Below are 25,842 nucleotides of genomic sequence, written 5' to 3' on the forward strand. Positions count from 1 at the left end.
GAAAAGCAGAGATGTCACCTTGAAGACTAAGGTGTGCCTGACTCTAGCCATGGTATTTTCAATTGCATCAGATGCATATGAAAGCTGGACAATGAATAAGGAAGACCAAAGAAGAACTGATGCCTTTAAATTGTGTTGGTGAAGAATATTGAACATACCGTGGACTGCCAAAAGAATGAACAAATCTGTCTTGGAAGAAGTACAAACAGAATGCTCCTTAGAAGCAAGGATGGCGAGACTGTGTCTTACACACTTTGGACATGTTGTCAGGAGGGATCAGTCCCTGGAGGAGGACATCATGCTTGGTAAAGTACAGGGTCAGCAGAAAATAGGAAGATCCTCAACAAGATGGATTGAAACAGTGGCTGCAACAATGGGCTCAAGCATAACAGTGATTGTGAGCATGGTGCAGGACCCGGCAGTATTTCATTCTGTGGTACATAGGGTCGCCATGAGTCAGAACCAACTTGACAGCACCTAACAACAACAAGAAATAGTTGGTGGCAGTAGCTCTGAGTTCTGCCTCTTCCATTTACTGGATGTGAGACTTTGAGCAAGTCATACAGCCACTCTGAGCTTCAGTTTCTTTATCTCAAAATGAGGGTAATACAAGCTATACTTTCGTCTCAAGGAATCTTTGTGAAGATCAAATGGGATATTTGTGAATTTTGTAAACTGTAAGATATAGAGATATTATTTTAATGAAAATGAATGGATATTAATGTCTATTAAGTGCTTATTTTAGGACAGATATTTTTCAGGGTGCTTCTACCTACACCATCTCATTTAGTCTTCAAAACAACACTAATAAGTCAGTATGATTATTATTATGATTATTTTTCACAAGTTATTTATGACAGAGGCCCAGGTTTTTATATAAATCTAATACCAAAACCTTTTTCCATACCATCCTGTTTATAATTTGTGGTGCTTCCCTGTTTAAGAAACAGAGTTATGTACTTGAATTGCTAAGTCTTCAAAACCCTACTCTGCCTGTATCTACCTGAGGGAATTTTTTTCCAACACTGTCCTGCCACCAACCATATTCTTCATTTGTAAAATAAGAGAGTTGGATTAAATAACCTCCTAAAACCTAAAAGTCTTTCTAATTCTCCCTAATTTGAGATCAAATAGGAAGAAGGGCATTGTGAAGTGAAAAGTAGTATGAACAAGGGGATGTTAATTTCAAATTCAAATCACTCAAACTAGATGCTAAAAAAATGTTTTCAAGTGAAGTTCCTGGCTCTCTCACTTTAAAGAACTGATACAATTAGGATATAATCAGTAATATCATTTTTATTATAAATAAGCCAAATGATATCCTTATAATATTTCCTTAAATAGACTGAAGCAGTCAGCTCCACATGCCCAATATATACATTAAAAAAATTATTTAGTAGATCCATATATATTTAAATATATACATATATGTATGTATATATGTAAGTATATACATACACACACAGATACCTACATATACATATATACACACACACATATATATATAAAATCAACTTGTCCAAAGATAAAAGAATTTTGAAATAATTCAGTCTGGCCTGACAAAGTTTTTGGTATGGTATTTCCTGGAGTCCTGGTGGCTCAGTGGTTAAGAGCTCGGTTGCTAACCCAAAGGTCAGCAGTCGGAATCCACCAGCTGCTCTTTAGAAACCCTATGGGGCAGTTCTACTGTCTTATAGGGTTGCTATGAGTCAAAATTGACTCGACAGCAAGCTTTTTTTTTTTTTAAATAGTATTTCCCTGGAAGGAAGCAAGGAAGAAAGAAATATTATATGTAACACAGAACTCAGTAACTCTAGTTTCAATAAATGATTCAAAGAAAACCAGTTTTTGGAGTAAAGAATTTGGTATTATCATCTCAGCATTATGTCTCTAGATTTTTATCACTTTAAAAAATAGGTCATAAAAAATACTCAGGCTACTTCATTTAATAATTCAAATCATTATTTTCTTTCAGGTTCTCTTTAACACCACCACCAAAGAAGGCTATGATGCTGACTTTGGCCAAATTTCTGTTGATATCAACTTTATGTAGTTCACTATTATTTGGAAGCTTTGGAAAAGAAAATTCAGAAATAAGTACAACACAAAGTAACACCGAAGCCTTACCAATGATGAGAAATGAAACTTTTCCTTTGGAAAACGAAAAATTAGACAGAGAAAATAGAGAAACCTCCAATCCCAACACAAGTAATTTCCCTGTTTTGGACCTGTTAAGCAAACCCCATGCAGAAACAACATTCTCCAGTGACTGGTCCACAGACAACTCTTCTGGAAGTTTAACACCTGCATCCACATTTTCCTCAAGCCCTCCCTTGGTCCGTGGCTTTGTTTCTAAATTGCCTCGGAACTCAGCTGTTGTAAATGAACATTCTTTGCCAGTCTCAGGATCTCCCAATGCCACACCATCTGCTGTGCCTTCTGAAAAGTTCACTTCATCTTTGAATACTTCAACTAATGATACCATGAATGCTCCTGACAACAGTTCAATGACAGTTAGCATCCTGCCTCCTGTACCAACCAACATGTCTGTGACTCCCTTGATAATGGAACCAACCACTCTGCTTACTACAACCAGCGACAGTTTGGCTGGGTTTACCCCCTATCAAGAAACAACAACTCCACAGCCCACCCTAAAATTTACCAATAGTTCAAAAATCTTTCCAAATACTGCAGATCCCCAAGAAGGTAAATATAAATGGATGCCGCTTTCCTTTTGTGTGAAACTGAATCTCTAAGTAAGATATATAGATGAAATCTTAAAAAATGTGACAAGCTTAGGGGAAAAAAGGACAGTATAATAGCAGAGATAGTTCTTAACATGATAAAAAAAATACTCACTGGAAATACTGGAAGTAGTTTTAAGGCTTAAATTAGCATACACTAATCAGGGGGCATGGTAGAGACAGTGGGATAAAATGAATAGGTTGAGGGGAGAAGGAAACTGAGGCAGGGTTGTAGTTCTGGGATAGTGGGTAACAATTTTCACTGAATTTTAGAAATCCACATGCTTTTGGGAATACTATAAAACCAAACTCTGTGTGTGTGTGTAGTTTCAAAAATGGAACTAAATGAATTTATGTATTATCTGATATTACATGGCAATCTCAGGACAAGAGTAAAACTCTAATATTAAAAAATTTAAAAACAAATTCAATGAAAGGAAACCTTCCTTAAATTCTCATTTAGTAGCTAAAGAACACCACAGAATGAAATTTACCTTTGCCTATCATAAGAAAATTTTATTATGTAGATTTTTTTCTGTTCCTTTGGGGATTACATCAAGCTTTAAACCAGACAATGGAAAAGACCTTCAAGATTTAATATTTCATTGATCATATTTTATTATCTTTTGAGGTCAAGCCATATTTTTGTTTATCTGAAGTTTTTAAATTAAATACTTCTTTATTTTTTTTTACCCCAAGAAATCACTAGCTTTAATACAATAATAAAAATCAAATCATATATACAAATTCCTGTTTGAAAGTTGCTGTCAGTGGACTGGAAAAAAAAATTCTAAAATCTAATCTTTATTAGAGCACCACAACCAATTTGTTTTGTATGTACATATTTTAATTTTAACATACCCTTTAATTCATATATATTCTTATATTTCCATTAGAAAGAATTAAAAAAAAATAGTTCCTCATTTGTCTCTCTAAACTCAATATATGCATTGATATTACTAAGTGCTTTGTCCTATCATTATTCTCTATCTAAAGTAAGTGCTTTTCTTTTTTTTCTCAAAATTTTAGTGATAATTTTACTATGCTTCAATGTAAAGCTTAAATTTTACAAAACTGAGCGGTCATGTAGAATCAGAGAACCTAAAAGACCCCTTGTCTACCATAAGTAATAAGCTTCTCTGGAAATATAAAAATACATAGAAAAGAAAATATACCCAATATTTGGACATTAGAATCACAGAAAGCTGAACAAAGACACCATTTGGTAGTATTAGAGATAATTTTAGTATTTCTCACTATTCCTCAGAAGCTAAAATAGCATCATCATTTACTGAAATAAAGCAATAATGATGTGGAAATTATATATAGGAAACTGAACACTACAAAACTAAAGGCCTCACCTCTCTCATGAGTTCAGGGTTTAATAATGATACTGATTTTAAAATTAAATGTAATGTATTGATGACTTGGCCTTCAAATAAGATATTCAATACAGGGGATAATCAAGTGAAATTCTGGACTCCTTTAAACTCATACCTATACATCTGCTCAGGATGTGCAAGGCGGGCAAATACCCTGCTTTGGCCCATTTGTCATGTTTGCAAATATCCCATATCAGGATATCCTATATTAGGATAAATGTTTTTTTTTTTTTTTTTCCATATAATTCCTTTTCACTTTAGGTTTTGTAAATTCATTTTCTATTACTCACTTATTCCTATCAGCTTTTCATAGAAACAACTCAAAGTTCATTTCATCATTAAGGTTCATCAGAGATTCAGAGCTGAGAAGAACTTTAATGAATACAACTTTTAACATTAAAATTAAGTCTTAATAGAGTACACACATGGAATTTCAGTACTCTTGATGTTAATAAGTGAGGAGACAGTTATAAAACAAAGATTTATGAGTATTCCAAGACAATTAAAAATCATAAGTATGGTTTACCAGGAAGTATATTTTGCCAACATATCCCAAATACTCAGTACTTTATAACACACACACACACACACACACACACACACACACTACCATTATCAAATTTTTAAAAACATTGTTAAACATACGTCGGTATACGGAAAGTCCACATGTAATATTTGTTATTTAAATAGTTATTTTCCATTTCTTATCTCTAAATTAATTTTTTGCTTTTTATTTGTTCTCTAGAGAATAGAAATACAGGAGTAGTATTTGGGACCATTTTAGGTGCTATTCTGGGTGCTTCGTTGCTTAGTCTTGTTGGCTACTTGTTGTGTGGGAAAAGGAAAACCAATTCATTTTCCCATCGGCGACTTTACGACGACAGAAATGAACCAGGTAAAAACAACTTTCAGAACTTCACCTGAACACAGTGGTTTTAATTAAGTGAGGATGCTAATATTTGTTGCATTGTTTAGAAAGAGTTCAGGGATTTATATGACAAAAAGAAACTAAAGATTTACCCAGATTTACCCTCTGTTTGTCAAACAACAAAACCAAAATAATTATGGACCAGTGAGTAGAATTTAAAAACCATTTGGAACTATTGCTTATTGCATCAAGATTTGTTTTAAATAGTATCCCAGAATCGAAAATATATCTATAAAATTGGAAGATAATGTTATGATATTAAGAAAAAGCCCTGGTGGCCCAATGATTAAGAGCTTGGCTGCTAACCAAGAGGTTGGCACAGTTCAAACCCACCAGTCGCTCTCTGTCCTATAGGGTCTCTATGAGTCTGAGTCAACTTGACAGCAAGGGATATTAAAAAAAATTGTCAGTTTTCTTAATAAATATTGAGAAGCCATTCTTTGCCATTGTTGGATCTCTTAATAACACTAATTTGAATAAAGATTTATTCTCCTTTGGTGCTCTTCCAAAGTTTACACACAAACAGCAGTCCTCTATTAATCGTCTTAATGAGTCTCTAAAAAAAAAAAGTAGAGAGTTGCATATTTGGGTACACAAAGTCACAACACACCTTAATTCAGGAATTTTTCATTCTATGTTATAGGAGAAACCAATCATAGTATCTATGAAAGAGAGATGCATCTGCTAAAAATAACAGAATTAGATAATTAGAATTAGAAAAATAACAGAATTAGAACAGAAATTAAATAACTTTAGATGCTTGGTTCATCTCTTTTTTAATCTTCAGAAAAAAAAAAAAAACTATTTTCTCGCTTGTATAAGAGACTCTTGTCACCATAACAAATAGTTAAATGTCCCTTGTGGGTCTCACTGATGAAGTCTTAGTTGATTTTTGATAAGCTCAGATCATGAATGATTTATTACTCATTTTCAGAACCAAAGCCATTAATTTTAAATTGAACTGAATTCTGCTTATGGGCTTCTAGTAATCCATACTTAAAAAAAAAAAAAAGTGGCATTCTTCAAAATTAAAGGATACAATTTCTAATGACAGTGGTTTCCAAACTTTTTTTTCTTTAATCTCAGAATCTTGTCTTTCCCTGTACCCTCATGCAAAAGCTAAATAATCAAACTAATACAATCTCTAAAGGGTTGTGATTGAGGTGTAAGAGAATAATTCAACCATACCACCTGCTCTAATGTTTCAAAATAAATTTGAGACCAAAACCAAAACCAAACTAGTTGCCGTTGAGTCAATTCTGACTCATGGTGACCCCATGTGTGTCACAGTAAAAATGTGCTCCATATGGTTTTCAAAGGCTATAGTATCAAAAGTACATCACCAAGGTCTTTCTTCCGAAGGCGCCTGAAATTTTCAGTTAGCAGCTCAGCATGTTAACCATTTGACCCACCTAGGGACTCCAGTTTTGAGACACCGCTCCCAAATCCCAAAGACTCCTGGGAGTTCAGTTTGAAAACAAGTGGCTTAAGGAATAGGTAGGCAAACATATGAAGATACCTAACTGAATAATTAAATTCCTAATAAGGCCACTGCTTGTAGTACTTGAAGATGTCTTGTGGATGGTTGTTTTCCTTTGAAAATATTTGACTATTTATTGAAAAAGAAACAAAACCATCCCCTGTATCATTAGAAAATCTAGAGCAAATGATAACTTGGATATATCAGAAGAAAATATAAGCTTTAACAAATAGCTCTCTTCCATCTCCATCTTAAGCATCTCAACTATATAGGCCTTGAGATCCTTGGTATAATAATGACACTAATATTAAAATTAATGCTCCTTACTTTTTAAAAATATATTTTTTAAACTATAAGTTAAAATTTCTGAACATGCCAACAAGTCTCTGAAATTGTAAGATTCAAAAGTCAATGATGCATATATCTACACTTTTGCATACATAGTGCCGGTAATACTTTTGTGGTAGTTTCTTTAGTTTTGGCCCAACCATAGTGAAATTTTGGAAGTAACGCTGTTCTCCTAGTCTCAGAAAGAAATGTGACTTGAAAAATATTTATTTATATAAAATTTCAAGACTAGTATCTAAAAAATACCTACAGAAAGTATACCTACTTACTCATCTAGTAGAATTCCTAGATTCAGTAAGATGCCCGAGCCTGTGTCTTTCAGACTGTCACTATAAAATAATTTTGTCACTTTTTCAGTTCTTCGATTAGACAATGCACCGGAACCTTATGATGTGAGTTTTGGGAATTCTAGTTACTACAACCCTACTGTAATTGATTCACCGATGCCAGAAGGCCCAGAACTTGCACGCGATGGTATTCCTATGGATGACATACCTCCACTTCGTACCTCAGTATAAAATTAAGGGAAAAAAAGGCTTCAGACAACAACTGTTCACCTATCCTGGCCTTCTCACAAATCCATCTTCCAAAAGATGCTGCAAGATCACTGTCATGTGGATCATGGCAAAGAGAACGGGAAAAGCATGAGACTAGTAGCAGGAGCACAGAGAGAGTGAATCATCCACAGGTTTCTTTTCTTACAATTTTTAGCTATGCTAAAACACTCATTGACTATATTTAATTTGGATTTTGGTCTACATTTTCTTAGTAGGAAATGTTTATGGAATCAGCTAAAACTAGAAGATTCTACCACGATAGACCTGTAACAAGGACAGAGTAGAACTACCCTATAGAGTTTCCAAGGAGCAGTTGGTGATAGGGAACTTTTTTTTTTAAGCAAATGAAAAACAGAAACCAAGGGTTGATTCTTCACTGCTCCCCCTACAGTCCTACTGCAATACTTCAAGTCTGACGTTTTCTGAGGAGACATTGGGAGGATGATTCTTTTATTTTTTGGCTTAAAGGGCTTAGAGGATACGGTACAGAGTTCTTGTTACTGGTAAATTAGGTAACAGGAATGGTGAGACCTGTGTTCCAGTACATTTTACTTTTCTGTATCAGTACATACAGGTCATTCCCTTGGAGTTGCCAGGTTGACAATGATTTTGCATTCAAATGGGCCATGGTAGGGGAGCTATTAACTGGAAAAGGAATAGCTTCTCTAAAGACTTTAATGGGTGGGAAATTCTAACCTGGCTGTGTATATTTCCATTTCAACTGGACACCTTAAAAAAATCCATGAAAAAACTTGGTGAAAAAAGTCAGCCAAAGCATATACCTGCACATAACATACACTTTGAAGATGTTAGATAGAATCAGGGTTTATTATATGTTAGATATTATTGTTAAATCATAAAAAAAAATACATGGAGTAAATTCTGAATATCTAAAAGTATGAAGTCTATAGAAAAAAACATAATAAATAAAAAAGAATGGAAACATAAGTAAACAAACAAACAAAAAAATGGACACCAAATTTTCTCAGTATTGCCTTCACCAGAAATAATACAAGAAGATTAAGTTGGATTCTAGTATGCTTCTTCTTGTCTTTAACTGCTATTTGCTTTTGGCAGGAAGAACATGCTCCTTAGTATAGAAATGTCTAAGGCATTAGAAACTAGAGGGTTCAATCATGGAAACAATAAATGGGTGAAAAAGACAAAGTAAGTACCAAGTTAGAAACTTTACTGTTGAATTGATATATGATGTGTGTGTGTGTGAGAGAGATAGAGAGTGAAACACAGCAATAGCCTCAGAAAAGAAGAACCAGAAAGTAAGTAATGAAAGAGTATACTTACCCCATATTGCCATAAAAATAGCAAAGAAGACTGTCCCTCCATTGTCGAACAAATATGTCACCTTAATGGAAAACAAAAAGCTTAGTCTCAACTATAGTTATCCAGTGGTTACTGTTTGCATTTAGGCACTTTGACTTTTTTTTCCCAATGAAAATACGTCATTTAATAATTTGTAAATATAAGATATGAGATCCTTTAATGAGTTCTGCAACCATTTGTGTTATTTTCGCATGGGGAGAGGCGAGGGAACAGCATCCTTTCTCTCTTCTTCTTCCTTCCCTCTAACTTCCTTTATACCTCACTTCTATTCATGCTTAGTAGTGGTTCTAGAACTTCCTGGAAGTATTTCTGGGCCACAGATAGTCAAACTACAATGTGAGGTTGTTTGACGTTAGCTTTGCAGATGAAGCATACCTAGTTGTACTTTCTATAAACAAGAATTTCAGGAGTAGAGACGTTTAAAATTCAGAATTTTGCCAGTCAGCCACCACTTCCAATGAAATGGTATCAAAATGCTACCCTTTTCTCATTTGTCTTTCAGAATGTGCCATGGGTCCAAAAGTGGCTACAAAAGGTAATGGTCCCATCCTAAGTTGTTTTAGGTTTCATAAATCACTGAGCATTTGAAATGCAGTCCAACTGTTTTTGAATTAGATATTACCTGAAATTTGATAAAGAACAATGTACAGTTATATGATGTTAATGAATAAAATGTTCAGAGTTGCAAGGATTATTTTATATTAATAAAGTATCAGTTCAATTCACCTTTGTTTCTTTTCATTTCCATAATGCCTTCAGTATATTTATAAGTTGGCGATGAAGATTAAACCAATACAGCCAAGACAGTAGATGTCTGACGGGCATATAGCTACCACAGAAACTGGGGGGAAAATAGAGGCTCTGCTTTTATGGAAACCCCAGAACCCAGTGCCGTCGAGTCGATTCCGACTCATGCTTTTATGGAAAAAAAAAAAAAAGCTTTTATGGAAGGGAGAGGCTAATTACGGGATAAAGAACATCATAAGGAAAAGTGGGGACAGAATGGTGTCTTCCTTGCTCTGTCTAAAATCTAGATGTTTCTCAATAGGGGAATTAAAATAGTACTTATCTATATTTTAATTGTAACATCTGAGACACACTGCAAAACAACATGTAAAACAGATAACCATGGTATATATTTTTTTCTGTAAGGTAGCATTATTAAAAATATCAGTTTAAAAAAGATGGGCTCATTTTAGAAGGTTGTGGATAGATGGAAGATGTCCTACACAGCTCTAAAATTCTATGACCCTAAGGATTGAGGTTTCTAAAAGTGTTGTAAGAACTGGTTTTCAGAATAATCATCAGTATACATTATTATGTACAGGAAGGAAAGGATCATAAGTAAACTCTCCTACAGAGCTCATAAAATTACACCAAGCAGGAATCCAGGTTTTTTGTTCCCAAAGGCATCCCACAGAGACACCTGAGGCTGCCAAGCAACTGAACAGCTGTCTGTTTTCCCTTATAAACAGACCGAGTGCAGGAAAGAGCCTCTTACGGTGTTAGAATAGAGACTTCATACATGTGACTTAAAGGTCACCAAGAAATAATGGATCTCCCCTACTCCAGAAACAGCTATGCTTTTAAAAAGTGGCAAATAAAAAGCCACACTTTATAAAAACAATTGAGTTGTATAGACATGACTTGCCATAGTTTCTTTTTAAAAGTTTTTTTTTTCTTATTTGATCTCTTAACAAATCTTTCAGATAATTTTGCTTTATTCAATAAAATTGAAACATTAACTTTTTAGAAACACATCATAGCATATGGAGCCCTGTTGGTGTGGTGGTTAAGAGCTCGGCTGCTAACCAAAAAGTCAGCCGTTCGAATCCACCAGCTGCTCCTTGGAAATCCTATGGGGCACTTCTATCCTGTCCTATAGGATATAGTGAGGTAAACATGTAACATTCATGTAACAGAGATTACACACATGAAATGGGAGATGAAACCAGATGGGAATTAAGACTTCAGAAGATTTTCTAAGGATCAGTGTTAACAGTATAAGAGCATTGTTTTACATTTACTAGTCATCCCATGGGGAAAGTATTATGATAAAGGAGACCACGGGGACAATGAGAAGAATTAGTAGTTTGTGGTTCTGGAGTCCTTGGGTGGTACAAACGTTAACACGTTCAGCTATTAACAGAAAGGTTGGATGTTCCAGTCCACTCAGGGGCACCTTGGAAGAAAGACCTAGTGATCTACTTCCAAGAAGTCTGCTACTGAAAACCTTATGGAGCAAAGTTCTATTCTGACACACATGGGGTCTCCATGAGTTGGAATCGACTTGACAGCAACTGTTTTTCACCCCCCCCACCACTGGTGATTAGAGCTTGAGGTGCTAAGGACTTTATTTAGGGTTCTGGTCATAGGAATACTAGGGTGCTGATATGAAAGCACCCTAGAAATGGGATAGAGAGAAAAGGAAGAGTTAAACGTTCCTTCTGTGGCCCAAAATTAGATCATGGGTGATTGGCAAGGGAATATAAGGCCTGTCTTATATGTCAAAAACATTTGCTATGTTGAAGAAAATTCCAGCTCAAATATCCAGAAAATTCTTCAAGCAACATACCAGACCTTTCTATTAGCAAAAAGAATCTTGTGTATCTAAAAGGTGTATATTTGCAAAGAGTCGATACATTAGAAAAAAACAGCTTGCCTTTATGAACAGCGGGACATAAGGACAAGCATTTTATTCCTCACTGTTGATGTGAGTTAGGACAATATATAAAAATGGGAGCAAACTGGACCTCAAATACAGCTGTGTTCAAGCACAAATTCTCCATTATCTTTGAAGCCTGATTTCTCTTGGAATACTCTCTTGGAGAGCTACAAATCAAAAAATGTGGGTATTGGTTTTCTTATTATAATAATTTCTTTTTAGGTTGGAAGCTTCAAGTCTATGTCTCCTCCAGTGTAGCCTCTTGCTCTTTCTCTAAAATTGTTTGATAGGTTCAGAAATATATTACTCTGGGGGTGACGGGAAAGTTTAGGCAAGAGTTCTGCCCTCTCTCATTGCCCTAGCATTTAACTCTTGGGCAGGGCAAAAATCCTTATTAGTTGCACCTGGGTACAAACTACTTCAAACGTGGGAACTTGATTAGTCCACCATGACCCCTCACACAGAAACTCATTACTTATTTAGGGCAGCATCTTTTAAAAATGTGGTCCCAGGAAGCCCTGTATCAGAATCACCAGTGGAGCTTATTAACGTACAGATTCCTAGGCCTCATCTTTGACCTACTGATTAGAATTTCTGGATGCAGAGCACAGGAATTTGGCTTTTTAAACAAATGCTTTGGTGGTTTCGATACCTAGTCTCACACTGACTTTTCCATAAAGGTTCTCAAAAAAAGAAATGCCCTCTTAATTTCTGTTGCAGCTTCAACAGCAGTCTACAGTCTGAGGCTCACACTAGGTATTGAAAAATACATTGCTGTACAAGTAAACAAACCAAAACAAATAACTGTTAAGAATAAGACCAACTTAACTATTCAGAAATTAGGTCATTTTTAGAATTATACATTAAAAAAGCTCATAAATAAATTCTATTTAGTGATTTCATTTTAAATGAGAAATTCTAGCATAATAGGAGTAGATAGTACGGTCTCAGTGCTTTTCAATGAATGTGCAAATAGTACTAAATTACTTACTTGCAGAAAAAATTAAATCTTCATACTTTCAGGAATGAAAATTTAAAATAGTTTTCAAAGGCAATGTTAATTTATTTAAATATAGTTTTTATCCTCTGATAGGATCTATTTTTTTCCCATGAAAGCACGTATCTGAAATACTCATTTTGTAATTGCAGAAGACTGACTTTTATCCATTTTTCAATGGTATTGAAGGTTTTGAAACTCTTGGAGACATTCAATATTGGTAAAAAGCTATTTGTCAAAGGACTGCATACTGTGTGCGTCTTAGAAAAAGGAATACTCTGCAAGGAGAATGTGAGGAGCCATGCTCACCTTGGCATAGATACAGCTGTCATTGAGTCTCTGCAGGGAGCAGTTCTTGTCACAGAGAGGGCACATGAAGACCTCAGCAGCTGCGCAGATTTCTTGGCTTGAAAAATTAAAGAAGAAAAAGAAAGCATGAGCTCCAGTGTCTAGGAAGGTGCTCAGCCTCCACAGCCAACCCTGTGGGAAGCAGCAAGGCAGAGAGGAGAAGGGGAAGACATGGAAAGAGTGGGAGTGGTGGGCAGGTGACGTAGAATTCTAGACTGTGACTCCAACTCGAGTATTTTAAGATATTTGTGATAGGTGTTTTGTTGCTTCTTTGATTTTGGAAGCAAGATATTATAACGATAATAGGCATATCTCAACACTTGTGGGGATTTTTTACAAAGACATGGACATGTGATTTCATGGCACTCAGCATAATCATGTGAGATGGGCCCCATAGAGTTCTCACCAAGCTCACAGCCTTGTAAGTGGCTGAGGTGGAATCAAACTTGATTGTTTTGATGCTTCACTCTAGTGGTCCTCCCTACCCTGATATTGCTGCCTTAGAATCGCCAAAATGAAGCGTATCCATAATTCACACAACTTCATAACTCACACTGCAGTTGATCAGTGCATAATGGTCATTGAAAAGTGAGGGAGTTGGTATTTTTTGCAGTGCTTGATGCACAGTGTTATGATGACCTGACAGTTTATATTTACTTACATATATTCTCCATCTGAATGTAACTTTGTGACATATGTTTCTTCAGTTCTATGCTCTCTGCCTCTAAAGTCTCAGTATAAATTATAGATGCCTTTGTCACAGGAAAAAAGGCATCAATGACAATTTCTCAAGAGCCTGAGAGTTCACAGCAATCTATTTTTAAGATGGTTTGTTTTTCTGTCACACACAGCCCTTTCCTACTTAAAGCTCCTGAGTAAAATTTCTTAAATAAATCTTTGTGTTGAAAGGAATTTAAAGGCTTTTGAAAAACATGACTGGAAATAAAAAAAAAAAAAGAAATACAACTGTTAAAACAAGTTTAACTGGCAAAATTTGCTATTTTCAAATGTTTTTGTTTGCTGTATGCAATCGAATGAAGCAAAAAAAAAAAATTGTATTTCACATGCTAGATTTATATAACCTCAAGCCAAGTGGGAAAAAATAGTAAATAGTAATACCATACAGTAATATAATGCTTTACAGTGGGCAAAGATGGGTTCATGTCCATTAAGTTTAGTCTTCACTGTAACTTTGGCTAATGGTAATTATCTCCACCAAGGAGAAAGCCAACGTTTAATTTTAAGTGATTTTCTCAAGGTCACAGAGCTAGCCAGAGGTACTTGAGGTAGCTGCACAAGCATTTTTCTGATTCTAGGTCCAGTTCTCTGCCACCTATGCCATATCCAAAAGAGAACTAAAGTTTATTTCTTATTTAAACTTTTAAATAAAAAAATAACAGTAATGATAATAATTTTGACATAATGAGTTTTATATATACTAGACTTCTCCCACTTTCACACACATCATCTGCTGGAAGACAGGGTTTCTATATGAAACAGGAGAAAGCCGATAAAACACACATTTTAAAAGCCCAAGAGAGAAACAATACTGTATAACTCCTCTTAGTAATGTTATTAATTTGAAGGAAAAAGAATTAATACTTCTTGAAGAAAATTTTGATTAAAATGAGGTTGTTATAACAATCCATCGTTTCATGAAAGAAACAATTCATCCCGCATTGAAACCTCATACTAAAAAGGTATGGAAGTTGGTTTCTACTACATTATCCTTCCCACCTTTCAAATGGTCAAACAAAAGCCCAGATTTGTCAAAGCTACATGTCTAGAATTCCAGCCATCAGGTTGGGTCCTGTGTTTCCTGACAGAATCATTAAACCCCTGTTCTGTTACTTGCTTAAGGTTTACTCCATACATAGCATAAAAAAAACCAAACCAAACCCATAGCCGTCGAGTCGATTGTGACTTATAGCAGCCCCTTAGGACAGATAGCAGCCCCTCAGGACAGAGGACAGAGTAGAATTGCCCCATAGGGCTTCTGATGAGCGCCTGATGGATTCAAACTGCTGACCTTTTGATTAGCAGCTGTAGCACTTAATCACTATGCCACCAGGGTTTCCAATACATGGCATAAACCAAAAACCAAATCCACTAGCATTGAGTCAATTCCGACTCATAGCGACTCTATGGGACAGAGTAGAACCGCCCCGTAGACTTTCCAAGGAGTGCCTGATAGATTCAAACTGCTGACCTTTTGGTTAGCAGCCGTAGCACTTAACCACTGCGCCACCAGGGTTTCCAATACATAGCACTGCAATTACTAAATAATTTCCGAAAATTTATTTTAGCCTACAATAATAGATTTGATACTATCAAAAATTTCTTTGACTTAACCACTAGAGGATAGGAGAGAGTGCTCATTTTAAGGGTTTCTTGATTTCCTTTGCAGAACCTGACAACCTAAAGCTCTATTAGAACTGCAGTTGTCTTTTCTTTTATATGTATTCCTAGATGTACACATCAATGGCTGATCGACCTAAAGAAATGATTATTACCACAAATTTCTGATAATGGAAGGAAGCACAGACTTGCTGATTTGGAGGTGGGTGTCTGGACTTATTCCAGGGTGCTGATGTCTTCTCTGATCCTATACCACACAATGAGGCACAAATAGGAAATGTCTGCTTGGTGATGCTCATCTTTGGAGAAAACGTGGGAGTGGGTTTGAGCAGGAGCAGGATGCCGGCACAGATAAAGCATAGGCTTTAAAATCAGACAGACGGAGGTCTGAAACTTAGTTCTACCACTTACTAGATATACGCCCCTGACCAAGTCACTTTTTCCCTAAGCATCAATATCTTCATCACTAAATCAAAAACCAAACCTTTTGTCTGCTGAGTCGATTTTGACTTATAGCAACCTTATAGGTCAGAGTAGAAATGTCCCATAGGATTTCCAAGGCTGTAATCTTTACAGAAGCAGACTGTCACATCTTTTTCCCGCGGAGCTGCTGGTAGGTTCAAACTGACCTTTTGGTTAGCATCCAAGCACTTAACCACTGCTCCTTTCTTCGTCGCTTGATGGGGATAATGTCTAACTGAGATATTACATAGATGTATTGATAAAATGTTTGGTACTTCACAGGCACCCGATAAATAGTAGAAATCCTTGTTACTGAGGACAGTGTCAGGAGAGGATTCCAGTGGTCCTTTAGGAATTAACAGCTTTTGCAAGACTGGTCAGAACTGCAGGCCACATAACTTGCTGCATGAGTTATGAAGCCAAAAAGTCAAGAATTAATCAGAAAGGCTGGGTTTCTCCTCTTTTTCTTGGATCTGAACCCCAGGGCCTGAGAAGCAGGTCACGTATACCTGCTTGCTCATCTTCAAATTCCTATAATACATTCTTTCCCAGGCGCTGATCTGACCATGTTTGTCTATGTTAGACCATTGCACAAATAGAATATATACATGCATATGCACAAATATAGTAATCTAAAACTTGATTGCTATATATTCCTACATTTAACTACAGGGCAATTAAGAAATGTGACATATATTTAGATGGGCATAGCTGTTAGAAACATAATAAATAGAATCCACATCTGCAGTTCATTTTATTTTTATTTTTTTACCATTTTGTGACACTGAAATAAACAAAAGAGAGCTTCATAAAATAATACTAACAAAAATCAACACAAAATAAAAACCCCATTCCCTCTCCCTAACCAGCCATGGCAACACCTACGATTCAACCGCGTCTGACACCTTGAATGGAAAAGTTCAGTCCCATGAAATTTGGAAAGTCAAGATATTCAGTGCTGCTTATCTCGTTTTAGAATAGAAAGTCTAACAAGATCTTAATTATAGTGTGCCAGAAGTAGCAGTAATATAATACCATAAAACACTGGGTGGAAAAAAAAAAACAAGGTTCGCTACAGCCTTTTAAAGCATTACTTGTATTAAAGGTTAAAGAATACTTAGCTAATACAAAAGGAACTAATTTACTCCACTGGTGCATAAATCTATAGAAAAAGTAATTCTATTCATTTCTTTTTGTTCATTTTCAGCTTTGTAGGGGTAGAGGAGGAGGCTACACCACGTGGTAAGACTTTGTGATTTTGTTCTCCATGAAACCAACTCAAACAATAAAAGGCTATTGACAAATCATCATCCTTCTTTCTTAATATATTTTAAAATTGTGTTTTCCTTTTCCAGACACTATTCTCCAAATCACGGCCTCTCCTATAAGCCCCAGAGGTTACTGACTCAACAGCATGCAGAAAAAACCCCCAAAAGGGGATGGATGTTTGCTGTGGGCAGATATTTGCCCAAGAGTATGCTGCCTACCAGAGGGGTAGTGAGTTTGCAAAATGCTGAAATAAATCTATGTGCAGGTGACACACTTTCGAGCAGCAGGTGTTTCTTTGTTTTGTGCTAATTATCATTTTGCCTTCATGTAGAACAAGAGGACTCTGAGACTTCAACTGAAGGAACTTGGTTAGAGGCAGAATTAAACTCTAGGACAAGGAAGGTCTTTTTAGTCAAAACTGATAAATAACATATGTACAAATGCATATGACACATTTTTAAAAGAAAACTCAAGAAAATTAATCCAATATTAGCTGTCACTGTCACTACTCAATAGCAAGGCCATCATTAACAGATGGACCAAGGGAGAAGAAACGCTGAGCTCTGAAGAAGGGCAGAGTGGTGCTTTTGTGTTTTATCATAGAAGGCTGAACTTGATAATACCCTTGTGATATATGAAATAGGACATGCTCTTAAGAGGCTTATTTTATCCTAGGGTGGCTACTGCCTCTGCTGAAAAATAATGTATTCTACTCATTCCCAAATCTTGAGTCATTTAAAATTTAACAGAAGAGTCATAATTCTGATGTATTTTTGATTCTTGTCAAATCCTATTCTGCTACCGTCTTGATACCTTAAGTTGGTGCTAAGTAGAATTTGTAATTATCTGTTCCTGTAGAGAGTAAGAACAAAGTAGAATATGATTTTACGTCTTGTATTCAGGAGAGGAGAGAGACTGCTTACAGCCAGATTTACGTGACATGAATGTTTTGTTTAGACATCCTTAATATGCTAGGTTCTCTCACCTGCAAAAAGGGATATTAATCCCAAAGGGTTGCAGTGAAGTTTATATCAAATGAAAAAATGTATCTGGAAGGTCTTCGTAAATTTTAAATTGTTTAAAAATATTTTAGCTATTATACTTATTTGAACTAATGTACCTGGAGTGTATTCTAGATTATGAAATGCTATACAAATATAAATTACATATAATTATGAACTTTTGAATTATTCTGTGGCATAAATTGAAAGGGAAATTGGCATAAAGATAAGGAGCCTTGGAATTTATCCAATGATGTTTGCATATAGAAGTATCAAAATGACCTCTTATGTAATGCTCCTGCTCACAAAACTAAAAACAACCACCGCCACAAACAAAGAAAAAACAGCAAATAAACTGTGGTAATTTTTTTTTTTTTTTTTTACTATCACTTGTTTCTTATACTCAACAGTATCATTAAGCTTTTTCCCCAACACAGAATAGGCCAATTTTTTTCTTTTAATAGGTCCGTTAACAGCTTACCTTACTTGACTTCCATTCATTGTAAATAGTCCATAGAAGAAAACACACAAGCCAACAATTGCTGCAGGAATTAACATTCCAGTATACCATCCCAGCCAAGCAAAGTAAAGCCCAATCTTCTCACCAAAGTATCGCCTGCATGAGAAAGCAAACCTTAGTTTGAGTTTAAAGTAACATAAGCGACATTGTAAAAACTGATGTTACAACTAGTCAGAATTTCAGATGAAAACTCATGGCTACCAGCTAACTTCTCTTCAGCTTCATCCAAGTATCTAATATGTCTACTTGTTAAGGAATCTTGTTAATAATGGTGATACCATTTATCTTTAAACGTTGTCGATACAGGGATAACTTTGTCAACTATATTTCTGTGCAGAACTTTTTAAATAATTTCATTTATTTTGTTGTTGTTAAGAATATACACAGCAAAACACACACCAGTTCAAGTTTCTGGATATATCATTTAGTGACACTGATTACATTCTTTGAGTTGTGCAACCACTCTCGCCCTCTTTTTCTGAGTTATTTCTCCTCCATTAACATAAATTCACTGGCCCCTAAGGTTTCTATCTAATCTTTCCAGTTGCTGTTGTCAATTTAGTCCCATATAGATAGTCCTTAAAAGAGGATAATGCTCAAGGCATTTTTTACTAGTTAAGCTAAACTATTATTTGGCTTTAAGAAGATGTCAGGGGATAGTTTTGGTTTAATTTCTAAAGATTGTCTCAGGGAAAGTTTCAGGGCTCCCTCTAACCTTCATGGTTCCAGAAAGTCTAGAGTTCAGGGGAATTTTGAAATTCTGTTCTCCATTTTCCCCCTTTTGATCAGAATTCTTATAGGGACTCTTTGATCAAAATGTTCAGTAATGGTAGCCATCCAGTTCTTCTGGTGTCATGGCAAAGGAGGCATTTGTTCATGGAGGCAATCAGCTACACATTCCATATCCTCCTCCTATTCCTGACTCTCCTTCCTCTGTTGTCCCAGGCAAATAGAGAGAGACCAGTTGTTGTGCCTTAGATGGCCACTTGCAAGCTTTTAAGACCCTAGGTGGTAGAACAAACTAGGAGGTAGAACAGAAGCACTAAACATGTTATTAGCTCAATTCACTGGGATATCCCATGAAACCATGACCTTAAACCTCCAAACCGAGGAACAAAATCCCACGAGGTATTTGGTTGTACATAAGCAGCCTCGGCAGCTACTATTTTTTTTTGTCATTGTTGCAAATATATCACACAAATTTTGCCAATCAAATTTTTTACAGGTGTAATACAAATCAGTGGCAAAAGACCTCTTTAAAATGTTAAAAAGCAAAAATGTCACCTTGAAGACCAAGGTGTGCCTGACCCGAGCCATGGTGCTTTCAATTGCCTCGTATGCATGCAAAAGCTGGGCAATGAATAAGGAAGACTGAAGAAGAGTTGATGTCTTTGAATTATGGTGTTGGTGAAGAATATTGAATATACCATGGATTGCAAAAAAAAAAAAAAACGAACAAATCTGTCTTGGAAGAATTACAGCTGGAATGTTCCTTGGAAGCAAGGATGACAAGACTAAGCCTCACATACTTTGGACACAATATCAGAAGGGATCAACCCCTGGAAAAGGACATCATGCTTAGTAAAGGAGAGGGTCAACGAAAAAGTAGAAGACCGTCAATGAGATGAACTGACAAAGTGGTTGGAACAATGGACTCAAGGATAATAATGATTGTGAGGATGGCTCTAGATCAGGCAGTGTTTTATTCTGTCGTACATAGGGTTGCTATGAGTCAAAACTGACTCAATAGCACCTAACAATAACAACAACACTACTTACTAATAGCAATTACAATAATTGGCTGTGCAACCCTACCCTGAGTCAACACAATATTTTCATCACCGTTAAACACCCCCCCATCCTCCCACCCCAGGTAACTACTAATAAACTTCGTTCTGATATATTTGGCTTTTCTTATCTTTTTATATAAGTAAGATCATACAATATTTGTCCTTTTGTGATTGACTTATTTCACTCAGCATAATGCTTCAAGCTCCATCCATATTATAGCATGTATCAAGACTTAATTTCTCCTACTGGCTGAGTCGTGTTCCATTGTATGTATGTACCACATTTTGTTTATCCATTCATCTGTTGATGGACATTCAGGTTGTTTCCATCTTTTGCCTATTGTGAATAGCACTGAAATGAACATTGGTGCACAAGTATGTTTGAGTCTCTGCTTTCAAATCTTGTGGGTGTATACCTAGGAGTGGAATTGCTGGGTCATATGGTAGCTTTATTTTTAGTTTTTGCAGGAACTGTCATACTGTTTTCCACAATAGCTGTACTATTTTGCATTTCCACCACCAATGGCTAAGAGTTCCAATTTCCCCACATCCTCGCCAATACTTGTTATTTAATTTTACTTTTTTATCTTAGCCATCATAGTGGAAGTGAAAAGGTATCTCACTGTGGTTTTGATTTGCATCTCTCTGATGGCTAATGACACTGAGCATCTTTTCACGCGTTTGGTGGCTATCTGAATGTCCTCTTTGATGAAATGTCTATTCAAATCATCTGCCCATTTTATGATTAGGCTATTTGTCTTTTTGGTGTTGTCAAAGTTTTATATATATATTGTTTATTTGATTTTTGTCAGATATATGGTTTCTGAAGATATCCTCCCAGTCGGTAGCTTGTCTTTGTACTTTTTTTGGTAAAGTCTTTTGATGAATAAGTTTTTAATTTTTATGAGATTTCATTTATTTATTTATTTTTTGCCCTTTGTACGTCTGTTATTATGTTAGATAATCCATTGCTAAAGCTAGGCCTAACAGCATTGCCCCTGCTTTTTCTTCTAAGAATTTTATGGTTTTAGTTTACACATTTAGGTTCTTAACCCATTTTGAATTTGCTTTTGTGTATGGTATGAGGCGTAGGTCCTTTTTCCTTTTTCTGCGTTTGGAAATCCAATTTTCTCTACACCATTTATTGAAGAGACTCTTTTCCCATTGAATGGACTTAGCATTAATGTAAAAAATCAGTTAGCCATAGATGCATGCGTTTATTTCTGGACCCTCAAGTCTATTCCATTGGTCTGTATGTCTATTGTTGTACCAGGACCAGGCTGTTTTTATTGCTGAAGCTGTATAGTATGTTTTAAAATCAGGAAGTGTGAGTTCTCCTACATTGTTACTCTCTTCAACATTGCTTTAGCTGTTTGGGGCTTCTTGCCATTCCAAATAAAGTCGAGGATTAGTTTTTCTATTTCTGCAAAGAAGCCTGTTGGGATTTTGATTAGGATTGCGTTAAATCTATGGATAATTTTGGGTAGTATTGACATTTTAACAATATTAAGTGTTCTACCCTATGAACATGGAACATCTTTTCATTTATTTAAGTCTTCTTTAATCTCTTTTAGCAGTGTTTTGTAGTTTACACGGTATAAGTCCTTCATGTCCTTGGTTAGGTTTCATTCCCAGGTATTTTACTCTTTTAGATGCAATTGTAAATGGAATTGTTTCTCTAATTTCCCTTTCAGATTTTTCATTGCTGGTGGAGAGAAACTGAACTGGTTTTTGTTTGTTGACGTTGTACCTTGCAACTTTGCTAAACTCTTCTATTAGCTCTAGAAGTTTTCTTGTGAACTCTTTGGGATTTTCTATATATAGGATCATATCACCCACAAATAGATCATTTTACTTCTTCTTTTCCATTCTGGATACGTTTTATTTATTTATTGTTTTCCTGTCTTATTGTTCCGGCTAGGACTTTTAATACAATATTGAATAGAAGTGGTGAGAGCAGGCACCCTTGTCATGTTCCCAATTTCAAGGGGATAGCTATCAGTTTTCCTCCATTATGTATAATGTTGGCTGTTGGCTTTTCGTGTATGCCCTGAATCATACTGAGGAATTTCCCTTCTACTCCAATCTTTTTTTAGGGTTTTTATCAAGAAATGGTGTTGAATTTTATCAAATGCTTTTTCTGAATCTATAGAGATGATCATGTGGTTCTTTTCCTTTATTCTTCTGATGTGGTGTATTACATTGATTGATTTTCTAATGTTGAACGATCTCTACATTCCTGGATAAATCCTTCTTGGTCATAATGTATGACTCTTTTAATATGGTGTTGGATTCTGTTTGCTAATATTTTGTTCAGGATTTTTGCATCTATCTTCTTAAGAGATATTGGCCTGTAGTTTTATTTTTCTTGTGATGTCTTTGGTTTTGGTATCAGGGTTATGTTTGCTTCACAGAATGAAGTGGGCCGTATTCCTTCCTTCTTTATCTTTTGGTCTGTGCAAAACTTCTTAACATGACTCATATAACTTTATAATCCAATTCTTGTTTTTCCCTCTGCATGTGAAAGCTGGACAATGAATAAGGAAGACTGAAGAAGAATTGATGCCTTTGAATTGTGGTGTTGGCGAAGAATATTGAATATACCATGGACTGCCGGAAGAACGAATAAATCTGTCTTGGAAGAAGTACAACCAGAATGCTCCTTAGAAGCAAGGATGGCGAGACTGCATCTTACATACTTTGGACATGTTATCAGGAGGGATCAGTCTCTGGAGAAGGACATCATGCTTGGCAAAGTACAGGGTCAGCAGAAAAGAGGAAGACCCTCAATGAGGTGTATTGACACAGTGGCTGCAACAAGGGGCTCAAGCATAACAACGATTGTAAAGATGGTGCAGGACCGGGCGGTGTTTCGCTCTGCTGTGCATAGGATCGCTATGAGTCGGAACTGACTCGACGGCACCTAACAACAACAACAACCTATTAGCATCCCTTTTTACTCTCCACGTCACAGGACTGCTGCTAATGGAGCTAACTAGAAAATTGTCTTCCGTCTGAGTGGATGCTGAAAGCAAGTTAGAGTACAATCTTCATCTCCAGCCTTGGCCAGGAACCGTTATGCCTGACACAATCTGCACAATTATGTCACATCTTCCCCTACAGAACTCAACTCTGCAGTTCCCAGAACACAAAAAATTTTCGCTGGTTAATGCTGTTTCCTCAGTTTGGAATCCTTAATTTCATCCCCTTTCCCTGTCTGATTGCATTTGTCCTTAACTTTATGTCACTTATTCCAGGAAGCCTTTCCCAACTCCCGGTAGAACTCTGTGTTAGATATCTCTCCTCTTGCTCTCATGTTACCCTCACCCATGCTTCAGTGTCCTTAACTTATAATAAAATACTTCATGATAATTATTCATCACTTGTCCATTCCTCTCCTTCCACCTGAGATTGTAAGCTGCTTTAAGGTGAACCTGTATCTTATTTCACTACCACTCACCATGGGAAGTACTGAAGGAAGCTAAGAGAATGGATGCTTATAAACATAATTTACATGGAAATGGCAGATGAATGAGGCAGTTCTAATGACTACGATATTGCCCTTTCTTCCACTAGCCTGCATCCAACCTGTCATACAGTTTGTAAAGCTCTGGTTAGAAATAATTTCCTGATTTCTCTACTGCTGTTTTGTCTTCATTTCCTATAATGGTTACTTAACACTCCATTTTGTTGCAGCTATAGTTTTAAAGACTGGTGTTTTGTTTATAGTTCATTTGGGGATATGGCACTGGGCAGTGATTCTAGCTGGAACGAAAATTCTCCTGTCATTTTTCCTAAACAAGGCTTTTCCTGCTAAACTTGATTCTCTCTACTTCATTCTCTGTATTACGTCAACTAAAATTTGTGCGTATTCTACCAGGTAGAGACCTGGAGTCATCTTTCGTTAAGCACCATTTATCTAAATCTTTTATCCTGTCATTAATTTCTCCTAGGAAACATAGACTAATAGTCTATTCATTTCTTATACAATGATAATGTTCTACTTTGAGATTGAATCTTATTATTAGCAGGTGTTGCAAAAAAGACATTCGTTCCTTTAAACGAGTGCTCCTCTGTGGGATGAAACAGGGTCTTTAGTACATGTTGCTAACATATAAAGGGATACCTTTATAATAATCATGACAGAGGACTGCACAGGCAGACCTCCTTATGCACACAGTATTATAATGAGACTTTTAATTATACATTATTGAAAGTTAAGAGGAGAGGCATTATTACTTGGCTGGCGTATAACCACCTAAGTCAAAGCAGGTTTCATATGCATGTTTTAGGAGAGGGAGAAGCTAGTTCCAGGCAAAGAGAGATGAGGAAAATTCCCTTGACCCAGAGCACTGGCCTCCACAATCTTCTAGGATCTCTAAGTACTCCCTAGAAGTATCTCAAAGCCATAACAGGACAAGAAGAAATAGGGGACTGCCATTGGTGGTGCTCACAATCCAACTTCAATCATAGACACGCTCTTTTTTATTTAGTTCTTTTATACCTTGGAGTCCTATGTAACATTTCATTGTATGATGGGATTCTCCTTCTGAAATAACCTCTATTATAAAAAATTAAGCAAACAAATGTTGAATTCTACTTATTAAAGAGAATTTTTTAATTTAGTGACTCTGTTTCTTAATTTAAATCACTTTTATGTCTTTTATGAATCATTTTTTAGAAAGCCACCCAACTACTTTGCTAAGCAGGTTTTGTTGTGTTGATTTTTTTAAACTGTGCTAATTCCAGTTTCAAGCATTTTTTATGAAAAATTGTTCGAACCTGAAATAAGCCTTAGTGATAAACTTAGCCTTAATTGTTAAAAATGGGAGAAAAATATAAATACATGTCCATAAATCGTTCTTTATGAAAAAGAAACTGAATTGACAGCCCCTCACTTTTAATCCAATGCTAAGGAATCACCTTATTCAGCTGAAGAGAATACAGGCTTTGCCCGTGGGTCTCCATTCTGTGACCAGCGTAGGTAAAAAACCCAACTGGTAAACGTTCTCTTTTCTTGTTACAGATAAGAAGCAACACAATAAGGGAGCCTCATCCTCAAACTTGTGTGGTCTTATAATGAAATTGACTCCAAATAATTAAAAAGTCTCAGATTTTAAGACTTAATCTTCTTGCTGCTTATAGAAAATTGGGCCTTGTAAAAAATTCTACGTGCGAGGTTGCATAGTTTAATATGTATTTCTGCCTCATCAACATGTCAATTTTGATAACAAGCAAGTTCTTTGGGTTAGGGACCATGTTGAAATGCCACCTACACTCTCTGATGACCTTTATCTTGGGTGGGCCCTTCACCCTTCCTCCTTTGGCCTCTTGAAGACAAAATGTATAATTTTTACTAGCAAATTTTCTCTTTTATGTCAGCAGTCAAATAATTGGTAATAGCTAAATAACTGTGCTTACTGAAAATAAAGAGTACTTGATGAAATTACCTAAAAAACCAAAAAAACCAAACCCACTGCCATCGAGTCGATTCTGACTCATAGCGACCCTATAGGGCAGAGTAGAAGTGCCCCATAGAGTTTCCAAGGAGTGCCTGGTGGATTTGAACTGCCAACCTCTTGGTTAGCAGCCACAGGACTTAACCACTACGCCACCAGGAAATTACCTAAAGCAGCACTAAATGCTTGTTTG

General features: G+C 36.0%; 2 protein-coding genes across 2 annotated transcripts in view; one reads left to right on the forward strand and one right to left on the reverse strand.

Moving 5' to 3' along the window:
- The window catches only part of ANO3 (anoctamin 3), a 529,603-nt gene that overhangs the window by 80,314 nt on the left and 423,447 nt on the right, over nt 1–25,842 (reverse strand). The window contains exons 13-15 of the mRNA XM_023550773.2: nt 18,362–18,496; nt 12,752–12,848; nt 8,742–8,802 (exon numbers count right to left, since the gene is read on the reverse strand). Coding sequence (XP_023406541.1) covers nt 8,742–8,802; nt 12,752–12,848; nt 18,362–18,496 — 293 coding nt within the window. The remainder of the gene's footprint in view (nt 1–8,741; nt 8,803–12,751; nt 12,849–18,361; nt 18,497–25,842) is intronic.
- MUC15 (mucin 15, cell surface associated) lies at nt 1,971–7,419 on the forward strand. The gene is made up of 3 exons (XM_010592176.3): nt 1,971–2,706; nt 4,872–5,021; nt 7,240–7,419. The coding sequence occupies exons 1-3, from the start codon at nt 2,007–2,009 to the stop codon at nt 7,398–7,400; spliced, it is 1,011 nt and encodes a 336-aa protein (XP_010590478.2). The 5' UTR covers nt 1,971–2,006; the 3' UTR covers nt 7,401–7,419.

Source organism: Loxodonta africana, chromosome 7, assembly GCF_030014295.1.
Source record: "Loxodonta africana isolate mLoxAfr1 chromosome 7, mLoxAfr1.hap2, whole genome shotgun sequence".
In the NCBI taxonomy this organism is placed as follows: Eukaryota; Metazoa; Chordata; class Mammalia; order Proboscidea; family Elephantidae; genus Loxodonta; species Loxodonta africana.